Raw genomic sequence first — 24,980 nt, forward strand, 5'->3', positions numbered from 1 at the left:
CCAGTGGTTTTGACTACCTAACCCTTTCAGTCCAGGGAGCCTCCGTGCAGGTGAGGTTCTGTGATCTCACGGTTTGTGAGATCTCACGGATCACGGTTTGTGAAACCCTGGGTTACTTCTTCCGGGTACAGCTTTCTCCTGGGCCCTCAACTCCCTGGTGCTGCATTATCTCAACCACCAGGTTTTCCGGCTTAGCCTGTGTCTTCTGCCTTCTACACTATAAGCTCCTGCCGGGTTTATATTTCCAAAGCTTGGCTCTGATCGTTTTACTCTCCTGTTCATACATAAACCTGAATTTCTTTCCCTCTTCACACTGAAATAATTTCAGATGGGCGAAGGATGTATGTGGAATGAATGAAAAACTACAAAATCTTACTGTGCGAAGATTTTCTTCTAAGCAGAATGTTCAACTACAAAGCCATAAATAAAACTTTGGTACATTTGACTAAATAAAAGCAAAGAAACAAACAAAAAAACTTATCACAAGAAATAGCTTGACTATAAATAAATTATGACAAGATTTATGGCCAATGGCTGATATCCATAATTAAACACTCATTGAGATCCTGAAGCAAATGACAAACTGTGAGACCTTCGAAAAATGGACAAATGGAATGAATGGGAATTGCTCTGACAAATACAAATGTAGGTCACTAAAATATGAAAGATGCTAAACTTTGTTCAAAATGTCACCGAGAGGGGCGCCTGGGTGGCGCAGTCGGTTGAGCGTCCGACTTCAGCCAGGTCACGATCTCGCGGTCCGTGAGTTCGAGCCCCGCGTCGGGCTCTGGGCTGATGGCTCAGAGCCTGGAGCCTGTTTCCGATTCCGTGTCTCCCTCGCTCTCTGCCCCTCCCCCGTTCATGCTCTGTCTCTCTCTGTCCCAAAAATAAATAAACGTGGAAAAAAAAAAATAAAACAAAATGTCACCGAGAAAAATAGAGGTATCATTTTCCACCTGCTGTTCTTTTAAAATAAAGGCACAGAGCACCCAGTATTGGTGATCAGGCAGAGAAACAAGTACAAAACATATAGTCTTGGTGGGAATGTAAATTTGACAGACTTTGGAAGAACAATTTGACAGTATCTGTCAGAACCAGCTGCCCCAATGTTAGAAGTTCCCTCTGAATATACACTCCAAGACAGCCGTATAAGGATGGTTATTATAGTATTGTTTGCACTAAAACAAACAAACAAGAATGGAATGATGTAAGTATCCACTGTTTGGTGGCTAGTTAGGTAAGTAGTCAATAACACAGTGAAAGTTTCTGCAGTCGATGAAAAGAAATCTGGTAAGTCTGTGTGAACAGAACTGCGGGTGCTTTCATTGTGAAAGCGTGACGTCCAGTGCACGTAATATGATTACTCTCGAGTTAAAATCAATTCTTGTATGTTTTTCCTGTAGTAAATCCACAAAAGCAGCCCGTGAGAGGAAGGGGCATGAGGAAGGTGTGAGAGAGTGCAGACGTGTCTTTTTCATTTCGTATCTTTCTGAGACCTGTGCCTTGTCTTGTTAAAAAAATTGAAAAAAAAAAAAAAAAAACCAGGAAAAAGCAAACCATCCTCTCTTTCTCACCGAACAAAGACTAAACTCCGGATTTTGTCATTTTATTTTTTATTTTTTTAAATGTTTTTTTTTTTTTTTAATTTATTTTTGAGACAGAGAGATAGAGCAGGAGCAGGGGAGGGGCAGAGAGAGAGGGAGACACAGAATCCGAAGCAGGCTCCAGGCTCTGAGCCATCAGCACAGAGCCCGATGCGGGGCTCGAACTCACGGACTATGAGATCATGACCTGAGCTGAAGTCAGACGCTTAACCAAGTGAGCCACCCAGGCGCCCCTGGATTTTGTCATTTTCAAGCACTTTGGCCTCTGGCTCCAACCTGCCTGTTCAGCTTTATTTCTCATTACATTTTTTTCCACTTGATTTCCAGATCGGTGGAAATGCTGGTTTGGGCACCACACAGATCTTGTCATCTTGGTCTCCTCCCTGCTCCCCGGCTTCAAAGCCAGTTCCTTCTGCTAACGTGACTTCAGTCCTTCTCCGCGTGTTCGCGCCCACCCACATTTCAACCAGTATCTTTCTTTCAGCCTCCGCTGACACCCGGGCTAGAGCTAATCTCTCCCACCTGGGAAGTTCAGTTCTGTTTTGACACTTAACCTCTTGTTATAGTTAAGGCACGCCTGCTGCCCGCCAGGTGCACAACCCTGGACCGGGGCAGGATCTGGGACTGATTTACCTTCGTGACCCTGCCCCCCCCCCCCCCCCCACCGTGCCAGGCTCTGAAGTCAGCCATTAGGGTTTGTAGCACGTGGACAGTGTTAGCAGGCCTGACAGATACGGAGTCACGGGAGGCTTGACAGGATGTAATGTCCTTGAGTACGAGCAGAAGGAAGGACTGTCCCACGTGTGCTCAGGGGTGTGCTTTGGTGCAGCCCTTTTGCAGGACCGATGAATGGCTGTTAGCCGCTCTGGGCACGCATCGAACCCCGGGGTGTCTGGGGTGCGGCAGGAGACTCAGGCCATTGATGCTTGACACCCGGATATTCTAAATTGGAGGGGGTGCGTGTGACCCCATAGGGTCCACATAGCCTAATTGGTGGCCACACCAGGATGGAGGTGCCCGTCTGCGCCCCCCCCCCCCAGCTTTATTCTCCTCCCAGAGTACCACACCACCTCTTTCTCCCAAAGAGCCTCATTGTTTCTGAAGCTCCCCGTAAAAAAAAAAAAAGGTTGAAGTCCACCCATTCAAGGTGCTGTCTCATCATTTGTCTAATCGGGAGTTGCATTCCTGAGCCGCAGACCTCTTTTCAGAATTTGCCTAGTTGAGATGTCACTTCCCTGACAGTGAGGCTCTTAGGCTCAGCGAGAAAATCACCATGTGCTCCCAGCGCCCCCCCTCCCCCCCCCCCCCGCCCCTTTCTCAAATTTTCCCTAACAATTAACGCCACACTAACTTGACACCCTTTTTCCTTGTTTGGCTTTGTAAACCCTGGTCCCTTTTTCTATTAATTCCAGACATTAATATTTTCTTTCACGCAACTGACGCCATTCACCCGTGAAACCGTTTGAACATTATGTAGCTGTCAGGATGCCTGGGGATTACCCAGTATGCTTTGCCTGTGAGAAAGTGACACCGCCGAGGCCTAGTTTTGAGATGTTTATTTTGAGAGTGCGCTGACAGGCATGAAGGCCCGATCCCAGAGTGGCAATTTCATTTAATTAAAGGCCTCTTTTTATTAGAGTCCCTCCCCACCCCCCCCGCCCCCCACACACTTTTTTTTATTTATATATATCAGAATGATTGTTAAAGTCTGACTTGCCGGAGGTGTCCCCTTGTACTGTGAGAGGGAGTGGGGGCAGGTGGCTCGCTCACTAGTCAGTGTGCCACTAAATGGCTGTGAATGCCTTCCTGTTTTACTGTCCTGTCCGGAGCTGCCAACTAACATGACGTGTGTGTGTGTGTGTGTGTGTGTGTGTGTGTGTCCGAGATTAAAATAAAGACCGCTGGACTTCTGCCCCCGTGTCGGCAAACGTAAAATGTGAGAGTCGAGTGCGTACGTCTGCATATTTGCGGTTGAATTTCTCGGTCTTCCGGTTCGAAGTCTTGCAAAACTGGAAGGCTCCCCCACCGCCCCGATCATTCTACCTCGGTTCCTCTGTTGAGACTTCTAAACGAGGTAGATGACCTTGCTGGATAGTGACACCTGTTTCTGTTAAAGAAGGAAGTTGGGGAAGATCGTGTGTTCAGTCATTGCTAATAATACTGCTGGTAAATAGAAACCCAAAAGAGGAGCTTGAGAGAATAAAAGCTCGGTAGTCACGACCTGGCAAATGTTTGCAACAGAGTAGCCGAATTAATTTTTGGCCTAATGGTTTCAGACTCTGTAGGCTTGACTTTCTATCAGGAATTCGTGATCGATAAATGTTTGGGGGGCCTGTGTTGGGCACCGTCCACGGCACCTGGGACACATCGGTGGATGAACCGGACTGTGGGTCTTTCGCACTTACTCATGGGTGCCTGTTTCGCAGTTAATTATACTATCCTCACTCTTCCGATCAGATTTTTTTTTTTTTTTGTCTTTCTTTGTGGCATTATCGGCTGGCCTTCAGTTATGCCCCCACTGCTTCTGCATTCATTCGTGGCTTCTTTATTCATCATTCATGAGGTCTTAATGCACAAGTGTGTCCCAGATATGACTTGTCTATTGGCAGGCATGCAAGACACATGCACAGAATTCATGGTTTATGTTGACCTGCCATTTTCTTTCTTCCTTTTTTTTTTTTTCTTTTCCTCCCCTCCACTGTTCCGAAAGTGTGGAGGAAGGTTTGTCACAGCCGTTCCTTCTGCTTTGGGTAGAGTGGCTGGAGGGACATTATTCATTCTTTCTGGCGTCTGTTTCAAAGCCCCCCGGGCGGGTCAGGGGTATCTGCCCTGAGGCCAGCTGAGGGCCTGGCTGGTGTGGCATTCAGCAAGGCCAGGGTGAGACAATGTCCCCGGCTTCACTGCAGGTGCAGGAGGCAGCAAAGAATGGCAACTTTGTCGATTTAATCTCCACGCCCCCCAGTGCCCCCCGTCTTCATTCCCGTTGCCCCATCTTTTGAGCCCGGGGTTCCCGAGATTGATTGATTTATTATGATTATATTCTAAAGTACAGCGTTCTGTCGAGTCAGCCATCTGGCCGGACGTTTGAAAATGGTTTCTTTCCCTTTTCGCCGACTCGCTGCCGTTCTTGGGAGGGGCGGGTTTCTCCCCAGGACTCCTGACACCGTGGGCTGGAACGGGTGGATTTTGTCTCTTGCATTTTTGTGGGTAGCATTGCGATGCCACACCCGGGATGAAACGAAACAGAAAAAGCTCGAGGAACCCATTGGTGTTCCACCACTAAGAGCAAAGAAGAATCAGTCATTTACCCCAGATGGTTTCTTTTTTTTTTTTTTTTTTTTTTTCCCCTCTCGTCTCCACCCCTGGGGCCTTCAATCTCTGCACAGGGAGACATTTGTTCTGGGCGTGCTCAGGAAAACGCTTGCAACCAGGGGAGTGTAGAAAGAACCTTTACTTAAGGGAGATCCTAGGCGTTGACGTGCATTTTAAAAAACTGTCTCACTCTCTCTTTCTTTTTAAAGGCACCAGCGATCCCTATGTGAAATTTAAGCTGAATGGGAAGACGCTGTACAAAAGTAAAGTCGTATATAAGAACTTGAATCCAGTGTGGGACGAGGTAGTTGCACTTCCCATTCAGAGCCTTGATCAAAAGCTCCGTGTGAAGGTAATCCCAGATGGCTTTCAAGTCTGCTCTTTTATTAAAAACGCTGATGTCAAAATAAATAAATAAATAAATAAATAAAAACGCTGATGTCTCAGCAATCCTTGCCCCCTTAAAAAGTCCACGTCCCCAAATTCTTTTATCATTGTTCGGCTCTGGGCGGAAAAACATTCGTGTGCAAGGGATTATTTGTACACTTCGTTGAAAGTGTGTGTTTTGTTTTCTCGGATCAATGGTGTATACGCCACAGAAAATCAGAGTGAAAATAACATCCCCATTGATTGTATTTAAGCTTACCGCACGTGGAAGAATTATGACTGTCGGTGCAGTGGCGAAAAGTAGGAAAGCCGTTCTCATTAGGAATAACTTTATACTTAATAGAGCTTTCCGCTACCGGTTGGAAGCACCGATTGCTCAAACATCTGGGTTACAACTGCATGAGTTGAGTGCAGGATAGGGTTGCTAGAGAATATTTAGCAAATTTCTATTTAATTGGCAGATCTGCTCACCGTGGAAAATACTAAATTTTAATGAGAGACCATTTAAACTACAGAGAGTGGTCCATTGTGCATGACAGTGGAATGCATATGAGTACTGCCTTAAGAGTATTTTGTGCTATTGTTTTCGCTGTGGTAGGCAAAGTGGTCAAGTTTGAATAATTTCGATCTCTCCATCAACTTGGCTACATTCCTCGTTAACGGTACTCTGCAGATTAGTTTTTAGATCTAGAAGATTGAATTCAAAATTCCCAGACTATTGCATTTATTGATAATTCGGCAAACTCAGTTGGTTTGCCATATTAATGTGCATTACTGGCCTCTTCCCTCTTTGTAGGTATATGATCGGGATTTAACCACATCCGATTTCATGGGTTCGGCCTTTGTCATTCTCAGAGATCTTGAGCTTAACAGGTATTGTATTTTTACTTTCTAATTGTTCTTATGAATTGTAGAGGGAGCTCAACATAAGGTTAAATGGCACCTGTTTAGATCAAATGACAAAAAAAAATCTGAATAAATGAAAGGGTGCTTTAAAATGTGAATTTTTCTATTTTAGCTTTTAGCTCCCAAACCTAGGAGTCAGACGTTAAATCGTCCACAGTGTGTTCTGGAATGTGTGTTGGAGTTTGAACTGTTAACATTCAGGTTCATTAACCTGTCTAACTTAAAAATAAAACAAGTATTTAAATTTTATTTGGGCAGTAAGGGGAAAGAAGCCATTAACCAACTGTTGAACAAGGCAATGCCAAACAATTCCCCTGCTCTGAAGATGGCTGTGTTATTTTTACTGAATCGGGTGCTTTGTAAAACTCGTGTCTCACCCTTAGGCAGAGGTAGGAGAGGTTTGCCATAAGCTCCCGATGCAGTTTGAAACTATCTGGTACTGCCCCTAAGTGCTAATGTCATTTGTTGCCTTTTGCTTGTAGGACGACTGAACATATTTTAAAATTGGAAGACCCCAACAGTTTAGAAGAAGACATGGGGGTCATTGTGTTAAATTTGAACCTAGGAGTAAAACAGTGCGATTTCAAGAGACATGTGAGTGTAACCCTTTTGTTCATTTCAAAATTCTTCACCGCAAATGTCCTTTGATAACTGGGTTACCAGATGGCTGGCATTTTTTTTGGCGGGGGTAATTATTTTGGGGGGGGGGGAACGAATCATTGTATTGAGATGTAAAGTACCTATTTGTGGTTATGCACATCCTTTCCCTTGGAACCCTGGAAAGAAAATCCTTTAAGGAATAATCTGTTTTGGCTAGGGATGTGGATAGTGTGGCTGTTATCAAAATGCATATCCTGCTTATGGTTCCCTTGTAACAGATCATCCAAAATATTTTTACTAAGTGGTAAGGTTTCCATTTACTATTTTCTTAGGTACCGGATGGCACCGGTATTTTTCAGCAATGCAAAGCAGTTCCCGGGATTTAATTAATACATTGTACGTTATTAGGGTGATCAAGTACATATTTGCAGCATTGCAATTTCTTCTGGTGCTTTTTTTGTTTGTTTGTTTGTTTTTAGCTGCACGTTTTCTGTTGGGAGTAGTTTCGGGAAGATATAAATTTTAATATCCTTCGATCTGTTATTTTCTGTACGTTTCTAGTTACTGCATCGCTTATTGAAGACCTCTCTAACACCAACAAAGCATTGGATTTTATGACGACATGACTGGGGCTCTGTTCTTATGAGCAAATAATGTGAATACAAATCATAATCTTATTATATATTTGGGGATCAGACCTTATAATTCCAAGAATTAAAAGAAGAACAAAAAGCATCTTTGATCGTGACTTATTTGAAAGGCGTTTTTTAAAGCCAACTAAAACACCTGCTTGGAAAAGGACTGAAATGCGTTCAAACTGAAGCCTGTTTAGAATCTGATATGGAAATCTGAAGCCTGTTTATAAATTAGGCTTCTACAAGTGCTTCTTGAATTGAGTCAGTAGGGTCGATGTCTTCATTTTGACACCACCTTTGCTCGTAGATGGAATTTATTTTCATGGTGAAAATCACGACTGATTTGCAAGGACACTCACAGAAGAGAGCACAAAGCAGTCGTGAAGCTGAACAGTGATTTTTCAGTTGCCAGAGAGCCCACAAAATAGTTGCTGTTTTTAATTTGGATTCTTAGGAGAGTTTACTCGACAGTAACTGGGGAAAAAACAAAACTTCCCATATATTATTATTTTTTTAAAAGAAATGGTACTTTTAAAACTCGAATCTTAAATTGATGTTGAAAGTAAACTTTTTTTTCTTCAACTCAACATAATACAGCTTCTCTTAGCCTAGACAGTATTGCTGCTGGATTCATTGTCATGTGCTAGTAGGTGACTGGTTCCTTGAGCTGGATGCCCTCAAAAAGAACATTCGAGGGGCGCCTGGGTGGCGCAGTCGGTTAAGCGTCCGACTTCAGCCAGGTCACCATCTCGCGGTCCGTGGGTTCGAGCCCCGCGTCAGGCTCTGGGCTGATGGCTCGGAGCCTGGAGCCTGTTTCTGATTCTGTGTCTCCCTCTCTCTCTGCCCCTCCCCCGTTCATGCTCTGTCTCTCTCTGTCCCAAAAATAAATAAACGTTGAAAAGAACATTCGATATAAGTAAGCATCATCTGCCACAGGAGTGAGCTATTTCTGGCTGCTATGTTCTGAAACTTCTCTTACATATTTAAGTGGGGTTGGCAAAGTTGGATAACTTCTCATGAAAATAGCTGCCGATTCCCCTATTCCTCCTGTGAAATTTTCCTGTGGTATATCGGATTATGTTTAGCAGTCCTACCGGCCCTTAAAATATATTTAAATATGGCCCAAATTTGCAGTTTTAAAGTAATGCCGTTTCAGTTGAAATTAATTTCCAGTGACGGAGCTATTCATCCTCGATGCTGCCTGAAGTTTCTTTTGTAAAACCTCTCAAAGGGTATGTTTTCAGAGTCGTAAATGTAGCCACACTCGTCATCTTACTGAGTTTGGTCCTTTTTTCCTTAGACCCACCACGTCCTGTCTTCAAGAGTTTGTCAGCCTGCCTGCTCATGTGCTTTCTCATTTTCTTTATTCTTTGCTTATCTGGCAGAGGTGTAGGGTAAAATATATTTCTTGTCTGTATATTTTATGGGATATTATAATATAGAAAGCCCTGCCCACTCCCATTTGTTCTGATCAGTAGTTTCATTTTTTCTGTTTGTGTACTTGATCAAAATACACCCAAGAAAGGAATAATCCTTCCTGGGCCCTGTGTGGTTACTCGGCTTATGCAGTTTATATCGGGGGGGGGGGCCCTTTGGATAGAATAGGTATCAGAAAACGTTCATTCTTTTCATTCAGTGAAAACCCATTTTTATATTGGGTTTTTATTATTTAAAAAATTTTTTTTTACATTTATTTATTTTTGATAGAGACAGAGCACAAGTGGGGGAGGGGCAGAGAGAGAAGGCGACGCGGAATCCAAAAAGCAGGCTCCAGGCTCTGAGCTGTCAGCACAGAGCCTGACGGGGGGCCCGAACCCACAAACTGTGAGATCGTGACCCAAGCTGAAGTCGGACGGCCGACCGACTGAGCCACCCAGGCACCCCTATATTGGGTTTTTAAATGGGAATAACTAACACCGAAGCCTGGAAAGACAATAGATCATTTGATCGGGAATCACTTTGTTTGTAAATTTCCATCACGACTGTCTTTGTCACTTTGGATCCCAGGCTGACAACAATCTGAACTTGAGCAAAGTGACTACAGACTGACCCTCACGTCCAGAGATTTAAGGATTGTATGTAGGCCATGGTACAGTTGGAAGGCTGATGAACCTGCTGTCTGCTTCTTTTTCTTGGCAAAAATAGGATTCTAGTTCGAATTGTGGGCTCAGTCAGCAGACTTGCCTGGGTTTGAATCCCAGCTCCGCTCCTTTCTAGCTTCGAGAAATTAAGCGATCAGGTCACATTCGCAGAATTACTTAACCTCGCAGCTACAATTCCCTCATGTGTGAAATGAGGATAAAAAAAGTATCTCACAGGACTGTGAAGTTGGAGATTATCAAATGTAGTGCTTGGCATGGGGTCAATTGTCAATACTTGGTAGTTCTTCGGACTGTAGTAAGCAGACAGGCATATTCACTTTCCATTAATTTCCTCATCTCTTTTGTTGATCTTTTATGATCATTAACGCATCCAATGAATTCTAGGTCAGAGGGTCCTAAATAGCCATGCATACCTAGAAGACAGGAATTGATTTTGGTGCTTGTTTTGGTGCTTTGATTTTGTACTGATCATGTTTTTCAGTACCGTGCTGGGAAAATAGTAAAAGAACTGAGTTTAATACCCATATGGCAGCATCTGTGACCCTGCATCATGAGCTAGATGTTGAACTCCCAGTTTCACTAGGGGAAGTGTTTTTTTAATAAAGAATATTTTCAAGTTGTTTCTGGACCCCTGTTTCTGGTTGCTGGTCACCAGAATGTTAAGAGGATTTCCCCCCAAAGACCATTTATTTTCTGGTTTCTAACTTATGGGGAAGATGTATTGTCAAAGTGGATAGGTCATTCGCCTAAAGGTATTTTTTTCCTCAAGCATAATAGCAAGCGTGGTCTGCTCGATTAGATTCATAATTGTATTGTAATCTCCCAAATTTATCCAAGTTTTAACATCCAGTTAGCTGGTTAACCAGCCAGAGTAGAGCCTCACAGTACTGGACGGTGACGGGGGTAATGAGAGGATTTTGCTAGGAAAGAATTTTAATTGTAGATGAAATTCAGCAACCTTAGCATGACAAATGAGAGATCAAAAGAGAACAGTGGTGATGTTACTTGCCGTTCAGAAAATTTGTTCTTCCCTCCCTCGGTGCTGTATTAGCCTGTTTTTGCTTTTTTTTTTTTAATTGTGCAGCAGCAGTGGCTTAGATTTTTTTTCCCATTATTTTGAATATTGAGGCTTGATCAGGGGGGATAAATGGAATGATTGTTTTTAATATCAAAAAGTATGGAAACCTAAATATTCATGAACACTGTCCATGAACTTCTTAAACATTTTCGTAATACTATGAGAATATTTCAAGTAGGGGAAATCTGCCTTTCCAATTTGCGTTTAGAGGTGAAATAACAGAGTTTTGAGGCAATTAAAAACATCCTAAGGATGGAGATCCTTCTCATACTATGAACTGATACTTCTAAAGATTGAGCAGTATTTGTACGTCCTTGTCTTTTCATTACTGAACACTGTGGGAAAATCCTGTAACACGACCACAGAAACGTGAGTTTTCTGTTTCTGTTTTGTTGCTCCAACGTGTTTTCTCTTTGACCTCGGAACGTGGGTGTTAGTTGTTTGAATATAGTCCGCGCCATCTAACTAATCACAGAATCGTCATTAACGATTCTATTTCTCTCTTTCATTTTGCCATTGTTTCACCATCCAATGGACTCAATCCCTAGCGTTGGTCAAACCGGAAGCGGCTGAGTGCCAGCAAGGTAAATATAGTTGTTTTCTTTTTTATGCCATTTGGCGAAACGTTCATCTTTGTTGCAAGCACAAAGGTATACGTGATTGGTATTAACCAACTTTTACGTGCCACAGCATTCTCTTCCTCTCACTGTGGCTATGAATAAGAAGGAAACAACCTCCCTTTTACGTTTCGTGTAATAAGAGCATAGCCAGATGTTTGAACTTATATACTTGTTTTAGTGGTGACATTTTATAGGTGCCAGCCACGTTAGAACGTTCCACTTCATTAAGCCTGGATTATTTGGAGTGTAGCACAGTTAGGGTTAGTCCTTTAGGAAGTTATATACCATCAGATGGACACTAGCTTTGGTGTTGTAGGGGCATTACTGAGATTAACTGAGAGGGATAGGTGGTATCTTTTATAAATCTCTTTTATATTCCTCTTATTTTACTGTTTATTACCTTTGCTGCTGAGAGTTTCTTGAAAGATTTCTTCATGATGTACTGGCGATTTTTTTTTTTTTTTACATTGTTAGTATCGTTTTAAGCAATTATAAACTGCCGTCCAATTTGTAAAAGGTCTATGTGTATCAAGGTAGGAATGCATTATTCATTTATCTGGTTATTAAATTAATACATTGCAATCCAGTGATTAAATGTCAAAATTGGTGTAAGCATAAACAAAACCAAAAAGGTATTTGTAACTTAATTTAGCTCCTCTGCTACTTTCTTTAAGTTTATTTTTTATTTATTAATTAAAGTTTATTTTATGTTGAGAGAGACAGAGATAGCGTGAGTAGAGAGGGGGCAGAGAGAGAAAGAAGAGAGAGAGAGAGAAAGAGAGAGAGAGAGAGAGAGGGAATCGTAAACAGACTCCGAGCTGCCAGCATTGAGCCTGATGCAGGGCTCAAACTCACCGAACCATTAGATCATGACCTTGGACAAAACCAAGAATCAGATGCCTAAGGGACTGAGACACCCAGACGCCCCTCCTCTGCTCCTTTTAAAGAGAAATAACCAACAAGGAGGTGGCTGTGATGTGTGTGTGTGTGTGTGTGTGTGTGTGTGTGTGTGTATTTGGCGGATACACCGACCATCTCTGTGTGTACGTTTATTTACACACACACATAAGTGCACAAATCGTATACCAGCTCGAATTTCTCATCTCACCGTACTTGAGTTGTTCAGTGCTGCGTCAAACAAGGCAAATGAAACAGAGATTTTGAGTGTTGGTAAGAGTGTGTCTGTGGGGGAGAGAGAGCGAAAGAATTGTCACCTGACTGGCACTGGTCATTTAGGAGGAATAGCAAACTTTCCAAACCTTGCTTTTTAAAACCCAAAGGAACCAAAGCCTACCTCTTCTGCGACGCAGACAGACCCTTTGCATTTGGAACATGTTAAGGATAACTACGATAAGTTTTGTTAACCAGTTCACTTGGTATACAAGACTCTCTCTCTTTTTTTTTCTTTTGAAGTGAAATTAAGAGACGATAAATAATAATGTGAAACGGTCTCAGAAAATCCTCCAACTTTTGTCTTCTTCCTTTATAGTCACTAGAGGGTAGAAGATGATCATTTCTTGCCACAGAGGGGAGCCCAGCTCCTGCTCTCCCATATTAAGAGCTTCTGTGACCATCCGAAGCAGTAAAGTTTCCCGGCATGCTTTGGAGAAGCCTGACAAAGCAGTATTTTCTCGTTTATTGATTCTGCTGCTGCACTAAAATACTGGTACTGTACATCAATAACCATCTTTAGTTAGGGAGCTCCGGTCTGTGGAAGAAAACTGGCAGTTTGTGGAAGAACATAAAGGCTAGAAAGAAAAATTGTGAGCTTGGGGAATATTGGAGTCTAGGGAGGACAGGAGAGGTTATGGAAGAATGGCCAAAGGAATGAGGAAGGAGAGAAAAAATGTTGACGGCCTGGATAAAGATATCAAAAATATGAAAGGAACAGTGGATCCTGGAGACCAGTATTTATATCTGTACTGCAGAGTTGTGTCTGACCACAGCTGCTGTATTCTTTTCTTCCTTTCTTTCTTTTTTTTTTTTTTTTTTTATCCCTATCATGGTCGTTTCTAGAATTTTGACTTCAGTGCGCTGGGCTCAGAGACTTAATAAATGCCCAGACCCTCCGTGCCTGTTTAATAAAACCTTTGATGAATAGAGCTCGTTGAATGCTACTCATGATCTTACAGGAGAGATGCGGTTTATATCTTGGTGGAGAATTTCAATTGTCAGGTTAACTTTTCACAGCTTAGAGTTTGCAGGTTTGGGAGAGGAAAGTGAGAGAGCTTCGAATTTCGCTTATGAAATTGAGTCACGTGGAAAATCTGGAGGTCCTGTGATTAACCTTCTGGAAAAGTAGTTAAAATGCCCTGATCAACCTATCTTGGTATTTTTAAACTGTCAGCTGCTTTTTTTTAGGATTTCTATATTATATTTAAAAATTAGGTAACAGAAGTTTGACATAGAGAAGATTACTCAGCTATGACTATCTAAAATGTTACCAGTCCGAAGTAGTATATTATCTGTAAAATGTTGTTGACTTTTTCACCTCAATCTTATTCTTTTAATGGCTTAACTTTATTTAGATGATTGCTTCTTAAGCCCTGTAAGTTTATAATTTTGCATCCATCCATAGAGGCCAAGGGCGGCAGACTCTCTTGTGAAGTGTTTTCTTACTACGTTGACCTTGACCGTAACGTAGTAAATTTGTAGAGATCGCCTTTAAAAGTAGGTTCAGATTTCTCCCAAAGCCTCTGTTTACCTTCTGATGAGCCTTTTTCACATGAGAATTGAGAATTTGATTTCATAGGGCCTGAATCAGATAACTAGCTCTTTTTAGACATTTATTCTACACAATCTTGGCTGTGAACAGATTTCCAAACCTTCCTCTCTCTTTCTAATGCATGTAACACTTAACAGAGATGGAAAATTAACAGCAGTGACTTCTCTAATATCAGATAGCTTAATGGGGGGGGGAACCCTGCAAATCACTAACTGTATTCAGAAATCTGAGTACGTACATCCACACCTACCTGCTTCCCCTGCACTTTCATTTGGGTTTTTGTAGGTTCTGTGGCTGACCACAGTTCTTTATTTACACTTTCTTTTACTTTAGATGCATTTCCCCTGTGATGAGAACCTTGCGGGGTGGGGGTGGAGGGTTTTCGTGCGATTCCGTTTTCAGAAACAGAAAAAAAAAATGTTTTCCCCACAAAAATATATGCAGGCTCACATAAGCAGATTCTGTGTCAGTTTTAGCCAGTTTGATTTTATCCGCAGTGCACACGACCCCCGTGCAGGGCTTAGCCCACTTGTAGGGAGAAGCCACCTGGCGGCATGTTAGAGAATGAAGAAGGCACAGGAAGGGCCAGTGGCATCCGTGGTGTCAGGTCAACGCCATCATACCCGCCTGCTCCATGAAACACAAAACCCGGAAGGGCGAGGGCTTTAAGAGGGCCACTGCCTGCCAATGTCACCGGGCTGTCCCCTGGCTGTCAGCATCCCGACCTGAAGCGCCTGCTGCTTATGCCCCCTCCCACACCTCCTACAAGAAGAAAAAAAAAGGGGGGGGGACTATTTTGCATAGCCCTTCTTTTGACCACTGTTTCATGCAGTTGTGGGTCCGCGATCGGAGGGAAGAGACACGACCTGGGCCAGTGTGGCTTTTTTTTTCTTCCGCATGAAATTAGTTGGCCAGTGGTGCCATTTTGGGGGCTGTTCAGCGTCCTCTCCTTGTGTCTTTGTTCCTGTCTGTTATTCCAGGGGCTGATAACCACAGGATACGTTTTCTAGGTTCCCCTGCCAGGTGGCTTCCAGCTGGAATCGGTAGGAGACTACAGGGTGGGAGAATTTCCACGGTCATCTCTCCTTTTGCCTTCTATTTCTCGTGGGGTCTTCGGCACGGGCTGCGTTTTTCATTTGCCTTTAGACCTGCTATGGCTTCAGGGTGAGCCTGATCCCGGTATTGACTCTTCTTGCCTGGCCAGCCCCGGGTTTGCAGAAGTTCAGCCCTGACGGCGGAAGCCAGCCCTGTGTCTGTTTTCGCAAGCCACGCTGTGACAGCGGTGTGCACCTGTGTAGGCGTCGTCTCTAACTGGCAGTGACAGAGTATTGTAGTTGGGACAGAGACCTAGCGGCCTGAAGCCTAAATTCTTACTCTCTGGACCTTGGCAGGGAAAGTTTGTCTTCCTCCCACTCCAGCCCGGGGAGGGTTAGGCTGTCCTTTTTTGCTGCTTACCTTAGGTATTCTCAGCGTTGCCTCTTTGGTCTCTCGGCCGTCCCGCACCTGTTCTCTGCACGATATTCCCTCCACCTTCGGTCCCAGGAATGGTTTTCTTTTTCTGGTGGGTTCGGATACAGCCTATCAGGCAAAGCCTTCGCTTTTGGCTTTTTTTGGGTACTTTTAGAATGGTCACTACTTTGCAAATATCAGGAATCACATGATGATGGTTCTGCGTGAATTTAGGTTTTATCCTCTCTGCCTTCTTTCCCTTTTTCTGCTTTCCTTTTTTTCTCCTTTTTGCTCGATCTGTCCCTCTGTTTATTTAAAAAAATTTTTTTGAGTGTTTATTCATTTTTGAGGGATACAGAGCATGAGCGGGGGAGGGGCAGAGAGCCAGAGAGGGAGAGACAGAATCCGAAGCAGGCTCCAGGCCCTGAGCTGTCAGCACAGAACCCGATGTGGGGCTCGAATTCATGAGCTGTGAGATCATGAAGTGAGCCGAAGTTGGACGCTTAACCGACTTGAGCCACCCGGGTGCCCCTCTCCTTCTGTTTACATCTGACATCTAGGACTTCTGGAAGGCAGTCTCTAAATTTAGGTAACTATCTCTACCTATCTATCTTTCTAATCGAAATCTGTCTAATATATCTATATCTCTTTAACCTAATTTACTTGTCTGAATGTCTGTGTCTGTCTGCTTGTCTGTCTATCTATCTATCATCTATTGGGCATGGGCCCAATGCTGAATATCTTAACCCTGATGCCTCTGCTGCCTTGCTGTGAAGTCAAGGTCAGCATTACCCTGGGCAGAATGATCTCTAGGGATCATCCTCATTTCTGGGGGCCTCGGTCGTGGCTCAGGTAAGGCCCCGGATCTGTGGGCACTCTCAAACCTTGTGTGTGCTCTAGACCAGAAAAACAGAGCCACTGCCTTCCTAAACTTTTCACGTGAGAATCCACTTCAGCCGAAACCTTCTCACTGAGCACATCCTGAGGATTCACAGATGAACGGGACTTAGCCGTGGTGACTGCCCAGTCAGCGGGAGACTTGAGAGAAGGGAGGGAGGGGTATTCAGAGGGCACGGTCAGACCTTTTCCTAGCCTCCAAGGTGGGCTGAGTGCTGAAGACAGAGCACACTTTCAGAGGAGGACTGCAGTGAATCTTAACCAAATGAGACGGAGGAAGAAGGGAATGGAGATAGGATAGTATAAAATAGTGTGGTCCACGGCAAGTGGTCTGATGTACTTATTATCAGGCTTCAACCAGTTGGGGTTTCAAAATGGAGCAGCATCGGTATCACCTGGAAATTGTTAGAAATGAGAATTTGTGACCCGCCCCCCCACGCCTACCCCGCCAACATTTCAGACCTCTTGAATCAGAATCTCTGGGGATGGGGCCCCCCGCAATCTTTCTGTAATCCTTCCAGGGGATGCTGAAGCACGTTTGATTGAGAACCGCGAGGTACGGCCGTCCTGGATAGGGGTGCCCTTGAGGTATTTTAGTTTTTATTTGTTTTATTTACTTTATTTGTTTATGTTTTAATTTTTTAAATGTTTGTTTATTATTGAGAGAGATGGAGCACAAGTGGGGGAGGGGCAGAGAGAGAGAGAGAGAGAGAGAGAGAGAGAGACACACACACAGAATCTGTATCAAGCTCCAGGCTCTGAGCTCCAATCTGTCAGCCCAGGGCCCAACGCAGGGCTTGAATTCATGAACCATGAATTCAAAGTTCGGTACTGAGCCACCCAGGTGCCCCGCCCTTGAAGTATTTTAAGTGAGGGAGAGACACAGAAATATGGAACAGAAAAGGGAAGGCCAGCAGGGTGACACAGGTGAATCCAGAAATACTAGACAATGGGTGTTATTACATATGAGCACAACATTTAACTTTGAGCTTCTTAGAGGTTAGGGTGAAAAAGAAAATCTTGTTGAATCACTGTATTTTATTGTATTTTATTGTATTTATTTTAGAGACAGAGCACATGAGTGGGGAGAGGGGCAAGAGGGGGGAGAGAGAGAGAGAGAGAGAGAGAGAGAGAGAGAGAGGCAGGCGCGGGGGGAGAATCCCAAGCAGGCTCCACATTTAGCATGGAACCCAACATGGGGCTCAATCCCATGACCCTGGGATCATGACCTGAGCTGAAACCAAGAGCCGGGCACTCAGCCAACTGCTCACCCAGGCGCCCCTCTTTTCTTTTCTTTTTCAGTGATAGGAAGAAATGCATTAGGAACATTTTCCTGGTCCTAAGCCCTAAGAAGTGGGTATTTATAGACTTGATCGTTTTGTTGTTTTTAATCTTAATCTAATTCTTATTTTTGAGTGCAAAAACAGAGCAATGATACTTTGCAATGAAAAAAAAAATGTTAAATCTCCTCTAAAACTTTTACAGCTAATATGTCTGTACAACCTACAGATTATTCATTTTCCTCGAGACTATAATCTAGTTTTCCCATACAAATACAAATCTCATGGTCCGTGTCCACGTGAGAGATTTAAAAGGCTTTCTTTATATCCTTAGGCAAAGATTTTTGTGTAGTTCTAGGAGAATTTATGCCCACAGCATCCTCTTCGGATGATATAAGAAGCCGCCAAGAAGGAGCTTCTCTGGGAGCCTGCTGGATGCATGTATGGACCTTCTCATGTCATGCTATAAAAGCTGTTGACAATGAACAGTTGTTTTACATGTTAAAAATGCTTGGAAGGAATATTTCAAGGGAACCTTTTATAGACCGAATGTTCTCCCTTCGCTTTTCTTAAGCAATGCCTAGCAGAGTCGAATCCTGTTGTGTTGTTCATTTTGCTTACAAAGTTAGCGACTTTTTTTTTCCCCCTGTGCATTTGTTTCCACTGCCACCTCCTTTCTCACAGTGACTTAGGGAAACGAATCAATGAGAGTCGAAATAGGACCCATCGGCAGCGTTGGAACACGTGTTTCTAGACTCCAGTAACTGAGACGGTAGAAAAGTTACCCACATGATATTTGGCACCTAGTTAGGTATGCCTTCCTGGAACAATCTTGAGAAAATATTTTTGCCCTGCCCTTCTTTTTCATTTCTGGCTCTTCAAAAAAAGTTTTTTTGGTGTTTTGTCATACCCAAGGGAGTACTTCGGGTAATGACTTTGTGGTATCCATCAGCATAGTGTGTCCCAGAGAGGGGCACAGCTAGCTGTAATGTTGCTTTTGATGACTACAGGCTGTGGCCCCGGCTCCCGGACGGCATGCTACTCCTTCCAAGCTCTTTCTTAACTCTTAACCTCCTTGCCGTTCTTCCTGGCCCACGACAGAGAGGAGGCACTTGGCTGACAGGCCTGTCATTTCTGGGTTTTCTTAAGCACCCATGCCAAGAGACCAGAGCCCATATCTCCATCTTCCCAGCATGCCACTTGGCCCAAATCCTTAAATAATGCATGTGGCTAAGCTGGAATCCATTTTCTATGTCCCCAGGAATGACAGTCCATTCTCTGTTTTGAGAGCCTATTCCTAGATCAGAAACTTGTGAAGATTCTCCGCCTGTTGGGAGTGGAAGGTCCACAGCTCTTACCTTCAGGCCTGTTCTCTTTTTTCCCCCCTTCCTTCCTTGTCCCTGGGATTGTCATGACCCGGAAGTGAATTGTTTCTGCAGCTTTTCATTTTTTCTGAAAGTCAGTCTGTTTCAAAGTTAAATATTGAACCTCAGGGGCACTTTGGTGGCTCCTTTGGTTGAGTGTTCAACTCTTGATTTCAGTTCAAGTCATGGTCCCAAGGTCGTCGGATGGAGCTCTGAATCGTGCTTTACATGGAGCATGGAGCCTGCCTGAGATTCTCTCTCTCTCTCTGTCCTTCCTTCCCTCTCCCCCACTCTCGTGCACACACTCTCTCTCTAAAATTAAAACATAAATAAATAAAAAAATAAGTATCATACCTCGGATTCACCAGTAATAACGAACGTGTGTGCTTCAGATGGAAGTTATGATTTCTGTCCAGAAGAAGGGTGTGGATTTGGTGGGGTGGGGGGCCAAGGAAGAGAGAGAGAGAGCCTATGAATGAAACAACATAGAAATAGTAAAAGGTTCTGATTCCTTTGGGAGGAAGGAGACAAATAGCAAAACCCTGATGTACTATATTTTATCCTTTATGTCGGCTGAGAAATTAGGGTCAGGACCCAGAAACTTTGCTCTATCTCCTGGTGTTTGTTTCAGCTCAGGTGGGGTGGGCTTCTCCTTTGATGGGTCATTTCCTTGTCTCCCTTCACATTCCAGGCTGCATTAAGATGACAAATTTCACTTATGGGCTCAGGCACAGACGTGAAAACCTGAGCTATGGAGCTAACAGGGTGAGTGCAGAGGAGTGGATTTATTGGGGGGAGAAAGGGATTGTTCCAAGAGCACAGCAGATTTGGGGAGCCCGGCCCCGCATCAGAGAGTGCACAGGATGGCCCGGACAGTACTCCCCCATCAGCCCTGGTCTGAGGCCTCATCACTTGCCCCAAGGCTGAAGACACATGTTAAAGTAATTACGAGACTTCTTTAAAGCGCACACACACACACACACACACACACACACTCCAGAATATGTTGTTCGTAGATGTGCAACTTTATTTGGACATCACCTGAAAGCAGGTTTTGCAGAAAAGATTGCGGGCGAAATATGTAGAATAAAGGCCTTGTGTTCTTTTCTATCTGTGAACTCCACAATAAATAGCTCACTTCTCCTACCCTGCCTTTAGTGAGGAGAAAAAAAAAAAATCTTGGACAGCAAAGAGCAAGTCCGTCACATCAAACATGACTGCGTTAAATACTAAAATGTTCAAAGTCCAACTGAGATAGATAAAGGCTTTGATGGAAAGTGGATATTTCCCAGGGACATTACAAGCAATAATCCAGATGTTATGCTGTAATGCAACGAGTGTCGTGGATAGATCAGGAGATCCAGCCAAGCCGCGCCTGATGTAGGCCTTAGCCTTGCCCTCCCATGCTGTTCCGCCATATGGAACCTATCTCTCGGCCCTCTTAATAACCAGCTTTGGATTCCATTTTCACAGAGCTCATAGAGCTAAGTGGGGCTGTTTTATGGACAAGTTAGATAGAAGCCTTTCCAAGATAAACATCCAATTTGAAATTAGGACATACCAAGCCACAAAATTATTTTAGGGCATATTTCATGGAAGCCCTGCCATTTTTCTTAGGCAATTGCCAGACTGGAGGATGCCCTTTGATCCCATGTGGACATTACTCCCTTCTTTATAAAAAGGATTTTGAAATAGTTGCAGTGTTTAGGGAGGAATATATCTGTCGGAACTTTGAAGCATGGCCATGGGACAGGTCATGCTTTAGCTTGTTGGTTGGCAAGTCAAACTTTAAGAAGAAAAAGGAAAAAAAAAAAGGGAATTGTAGCCGGATATATGAATCAAAATCTCATTTTCCTTTTAAAGATAGAAGTTTTCAGCCCGTGTGCTTAATAAGCTATAAAATGTACTCAGTTTATCCACATCTATATGCTCAAATATAAATTTATAAACACATACGCATATATGTTTGTATATGTGTCTGTTGGTGTACTGTGTCGGTGTGTGTTGTGTTTAATTAACATGAAATCGCTTGACTTTAATACTTTCATAAAGCTTTTTTTATTGAATATATTCTCTCCACAACCAAACTGGAAATAGAAGTTCAGAAAGAATCGTTCATGTTCTCCAGAGGAGAGGGATTTTTTTTTTCTTTTTAAAATGAATTATTTTCCCTTGCCCCCTCCCTGCTCTGTCTCGGCACCTCCAAAACTCGTGCGTGCGTGTGTGTGTGTGTGTGTGTGTGTGTGTGTGCATTTTAAGAGAAGAGCAGCGCAGATGTGAAGTTTGAGAGTGTGGACTTCCTTGAATGTGCTTTGCTTAAGGTCGTCATAAAATGATCAAATGCTTGGTGGCTTGTTGCCGCACCATTTATTAAGAGTGGTGGAGTAACATGTGTTGGATGAGGTAAGCTGGTATATAATTAATACGGTACTGACATACCATTTGTTGTGATAAATTGTGACTAACTGGTGTCCGAGCGAATTGGTGTCTGAATGATCTCGAAGATATATTGAGTAGATGACAGGAACGAATATATAGTGTTAGAAATTCATGGCTTTACTATGGTACTTTATGCCATTTACATTCTCCAGTCCATTTATTTCTCCTTCAAATACGCCCGCCTCTGCTCGTACCATTTCACGTATCGAGCGGCGAACGTAGATCAACTCCACCAACTCAATGCAGCATGCGGATCGGGTGGGGATCCTCATTCAGACAAACTAACCATAAAAAAGACACGGTGGAGACCTTCAGGGAAATGTGACTCTGTGCTGGGTGTCTAACGATATTAAGGGAATTATGGTTATTTGTGTTGAATGTGGTCACGGCAGGGTGCTTCTGTAAAAACACATATGGGTTTTGCTTTCAACTCTTTCAGCCCGAGAAAAAGAGTGAAGGGCTAGATGAAGTCGGATGGGCAAAAGGTGGAATCAGATGGATCAGCACGTGGAGATTTATATACCATGCTCTCTGCCTTTGTGCGTGTTTGGAAATTTCCATAGTGGAAATTAAAAATAAAGTGTGCGTGTCCTCTTTATAATTTAATAACCGGGGATGTTTGCTCTCCTCTACATTCTGTTTAAGGTGTGTGTGAGTGTGCATGAGTAATATAATTTAGAAAAGGAAAAAAAACAAACAAACAAGTAAAGAGTTACCCAATCTCTACTGGATCCCAGGCGCCGTGCTAAGGACGTTATACATCCTTCCCCTCCCTGCAGATCTGCAAATCGCATTTGCCTGGCTGGTTGCTTCCAGGCTGTATCTGGAGTTGTGAATCTCACTGTGGTGTTGGGCATTTTAGGAGCAGCCCAAGGAATAAAGGGAAGTGTGGACAGATTTGAGTGTGAAGGATAAATTCAAAACCGTTATTGCTAAATGCCCAGAGGTATTTTGTTTGCCTGCAAAGCAATGCCTCGCTCCTGTCTCTCTGTTCCCAGAATGCCTTTCTTCCCTTCCTTCTATTAAAATAGCTGAAGGATTCCTACCACGGAGCACATCTGGGTGGGAGGATAGGCCAGGGCCAAATCCAAGCGTTGTTCCTAATCATCCTTCACTATACTTTAGAAGTCCAGGGCTGGAGAAGGAAACCACATAACTGTGCCTGCAGGTTGGCCAAATCCTGAAGACAAGTAACACTTTCAGCAGCTAGGGAGTGCTATTCCTGATCCCCATACTGAGAGCTGGAATTTCTGTGATCACCAAAGTCACACTCAGGAATTATCAGCACGTTGATCTGTCCTCTTCTTTCTTTGCTTTAGTCCTCTTTGATACGCAACTTGCGACTCTCAGAGTCCTTGAAAAAGAACCAACTCTGGAATGGGATTATAAGTATAACCTTGTTGGAAGGGAAGAATGTATCAGGAGGAAGCATGACAGAAATGTTTGTCCAGTTAAAACTGGGAGACCAGAGGTATAAAAGTAAGGTAAGTTCTGTCAATTCCTTAAGAAGAAGCATACTTTTTGTAATAAAAGGACTGAAAAAAAAAATGTTTCCCACTCTAAATTTCACAAGAAGAGGAGAATTTTATTTTTCGCCCTCGTAACAGTGTTAGGAGCATCCCGGGCCACAAAATAATCTATAACTGAAGCCAATTGGTATACCTGTTTGGTTGCTTAGCATAATTTATTTTAATGTAGTTAACTGGTGCTAGAGAAAGCTTATGAAATAAGAGATTTGGATGCATTGATTTATTTTTGTTTTGAAAATAAGCAAGCTGTTGTTTCATAGATTGCAGGAACGGGATAACCAAATATTTTCAAAATCCTACAAAAATAATAGTGTAATATACTTATATGAAAACATTTGAGAAAAGTAAAAAGTTCTCAAAACCATCTACTTTTTGCTTTCTCTTACTTGTAGGTATTAACACCCAAAATAGACAGACATTTGATGTGGGGTTTTTTGTGGTTTTGTTTTTAAAGTATTAGTGATTTTTTTTTTTGAACAAAAGTAATGGCGTTTGTAGCCGCCTTTAAAAATCAATCATCTTCTTCTCCCGAAACAAATTCCACTTAATTTTTAATCTTAGTAATTTGGCGTGGTTTTTATTTCAAAAACCATAGTCTCCAAACCATGGTAATTAATTCGTTTTACATAACTGTCAGACAGGAATATTTCCTAAGTTTTATGGATTGGGGGAACGAGGGTACTTGAAAGTTAAGTCACTTGCCAAAAGCTACATGGAAAAAAAAAATGCAAACCAAACAAAACATTGGTAGAAGATTTTGAAAATAGACCCGAGGATATTTGCAATTCGGGCTTTCCCGTGTAGAGTCCGTTAACAGATGAAGATATGTGCAATTGGAAAATGATTTAGGGAGCAGAAGTTGGTCTCTGCTGTATACTTTTAAGTGCAAAATCAAACATTAAACATCATTTACCCCACCACAAGGAGTAAAGAATTAAAGCTCACACTGGAGAATCATTTTTGAAAAATACGAAAAATCAGAGGCGGGTTAACAGCCGAAATATGCAGGCATTTATTTTAACCAGCTAGTTTCAGGCTGTACCTTACAGTGAACGTAGCCAGAGTGAACACATCTCTCCACGAAGGTCCCTGTAGCCAGCCAGGGTCAGGCTAAGGATTTATAAGAAAAATTATTCATCGCTAAGTACGCTCAGCCCCCCCGGGGTAAGGTGAAGTGCAGAATTAGCCCAGCATTTGCTACCTGCCCCCTTGAGGAATATCACATTTAATTTGTGTGGTTGAGTTTCTTTTCTTCCGTGGTTTCTAAATTCTGTGAGCTGATATATTAAGCTCAATGTAAAAAACAGCTGAAATGATAATACGTGATGTGGGCTACAGCCGACATCCGAGTTATCCCTGATTCCCCTGGCGGTAATAGTTTGGCGCTAGGATTTCTAGAATTTCATAGTTGACTCTAGAGCCTGATAAGTCAGTGCCCGGCATTCCTGCTGATTTTTAGTCACGAATCGAATCTCGACGTAAATGAAACAAAAGCAAAAATGCTGCTAACTGATCAAACACACACGATCGGAGAACACAGAAACACTTGTGGAATTTTCACACCACCCTGCGTCATCTCGCGGTGTGGCAGCCGTGAGGCTTCTTAGTCTTTCACACTCGAGTGACCGGATTCAGGAAACTCAGACTGAAATGTGCAAGTTACGGGTTTCTCACGCAATGCATCGGACAGATGTTAATTAACACCACAAACTGCTAATTTATATACTCCTTAGGCCAGCACTGAGTGGATGCGCTAATAAAAATGTTACTTGCATCCGATTCACCAATCCGTAGTCTCTTTTGTGAGAGGGAGCAACTGTAAATGTCTACTGAGATGTGTTTTCTGTGTATATAATACCTATATAATTTATGGTTCCTGGTGGGGTAATTCCTTGTGGGGTTACTCTTTTTTAACTTGCTGGAGAAATTATTGAATCTGGGGGGTGAGCTAAGAGGGTAGCGATGTTTTGCCAATTCCAGAACCCTCAAAGTCCCTTTCGTTCCCAAACAGAAAGTTTAGCTTTCTCGGGGGGGGGGGGGGGGGGGGGGGCCC

The 24,980-nt window shown here is 43.0% G+C and overlaps 1 protein-coding gene across 6 annotated transcripts in view; it reads left to right on the forward strand.

The window, feature by feature from the left end:
* The window catches only part of MCTP2 (multiple C2 and transmembrane domain containing 2), a 244,812-nt gene that overhangs the window by 91,237 nt on the left and 128,595 nt on the right, over nt 1-24,980 (forward strand). For 3 of the 6 annotated variants that reach the window (XM_040493757.1, XM_040493756.1, XM_040493759.1), the window contains 5 exons: nt 5,126-5,268; nt 6,100-6,176; nt 6,692-6,803; nt 11,173-11,208; nt 22,718-22,882. In XM_040493757.1, coding sequence (XP_040349691.1) covers nt 5,126-5,268; nt 6,100-6,176; nt 6,692-6,803; nt 11,173-11,208; nt 22,718-22,882 — 533 coding nt within the window. Of the gene's footprint in view, nt 1-5,125; nt 5,269-6,099; nt 6,177-6,691; nt 6,804-11,172; nt 11,209-21,192; nt 21,363-22,717; nt 22,883-24,980 lie in introns of those variants that run through there. The other 3 variants (XM_040493760.1, XM_040493761.1, XM_040493758.1) reach the window with 2 other exon arrangements.

Source organism: Herpailurus yagouaroundi, unplaced genomic scaffold, assembly GCF_014898765.1.
Source record: "Herpailurus yagouaroundi ecotype Mexico unplaced genomic scaffold, PumYag 185, whole genome shotgun sequence".
Taxonomy (NCBI): Eukaryota; Metazoa; Chordata; class Mammalia; order Carnivora; family Felidae; genus Herpailurus; species Herpailurus yagouaroundi.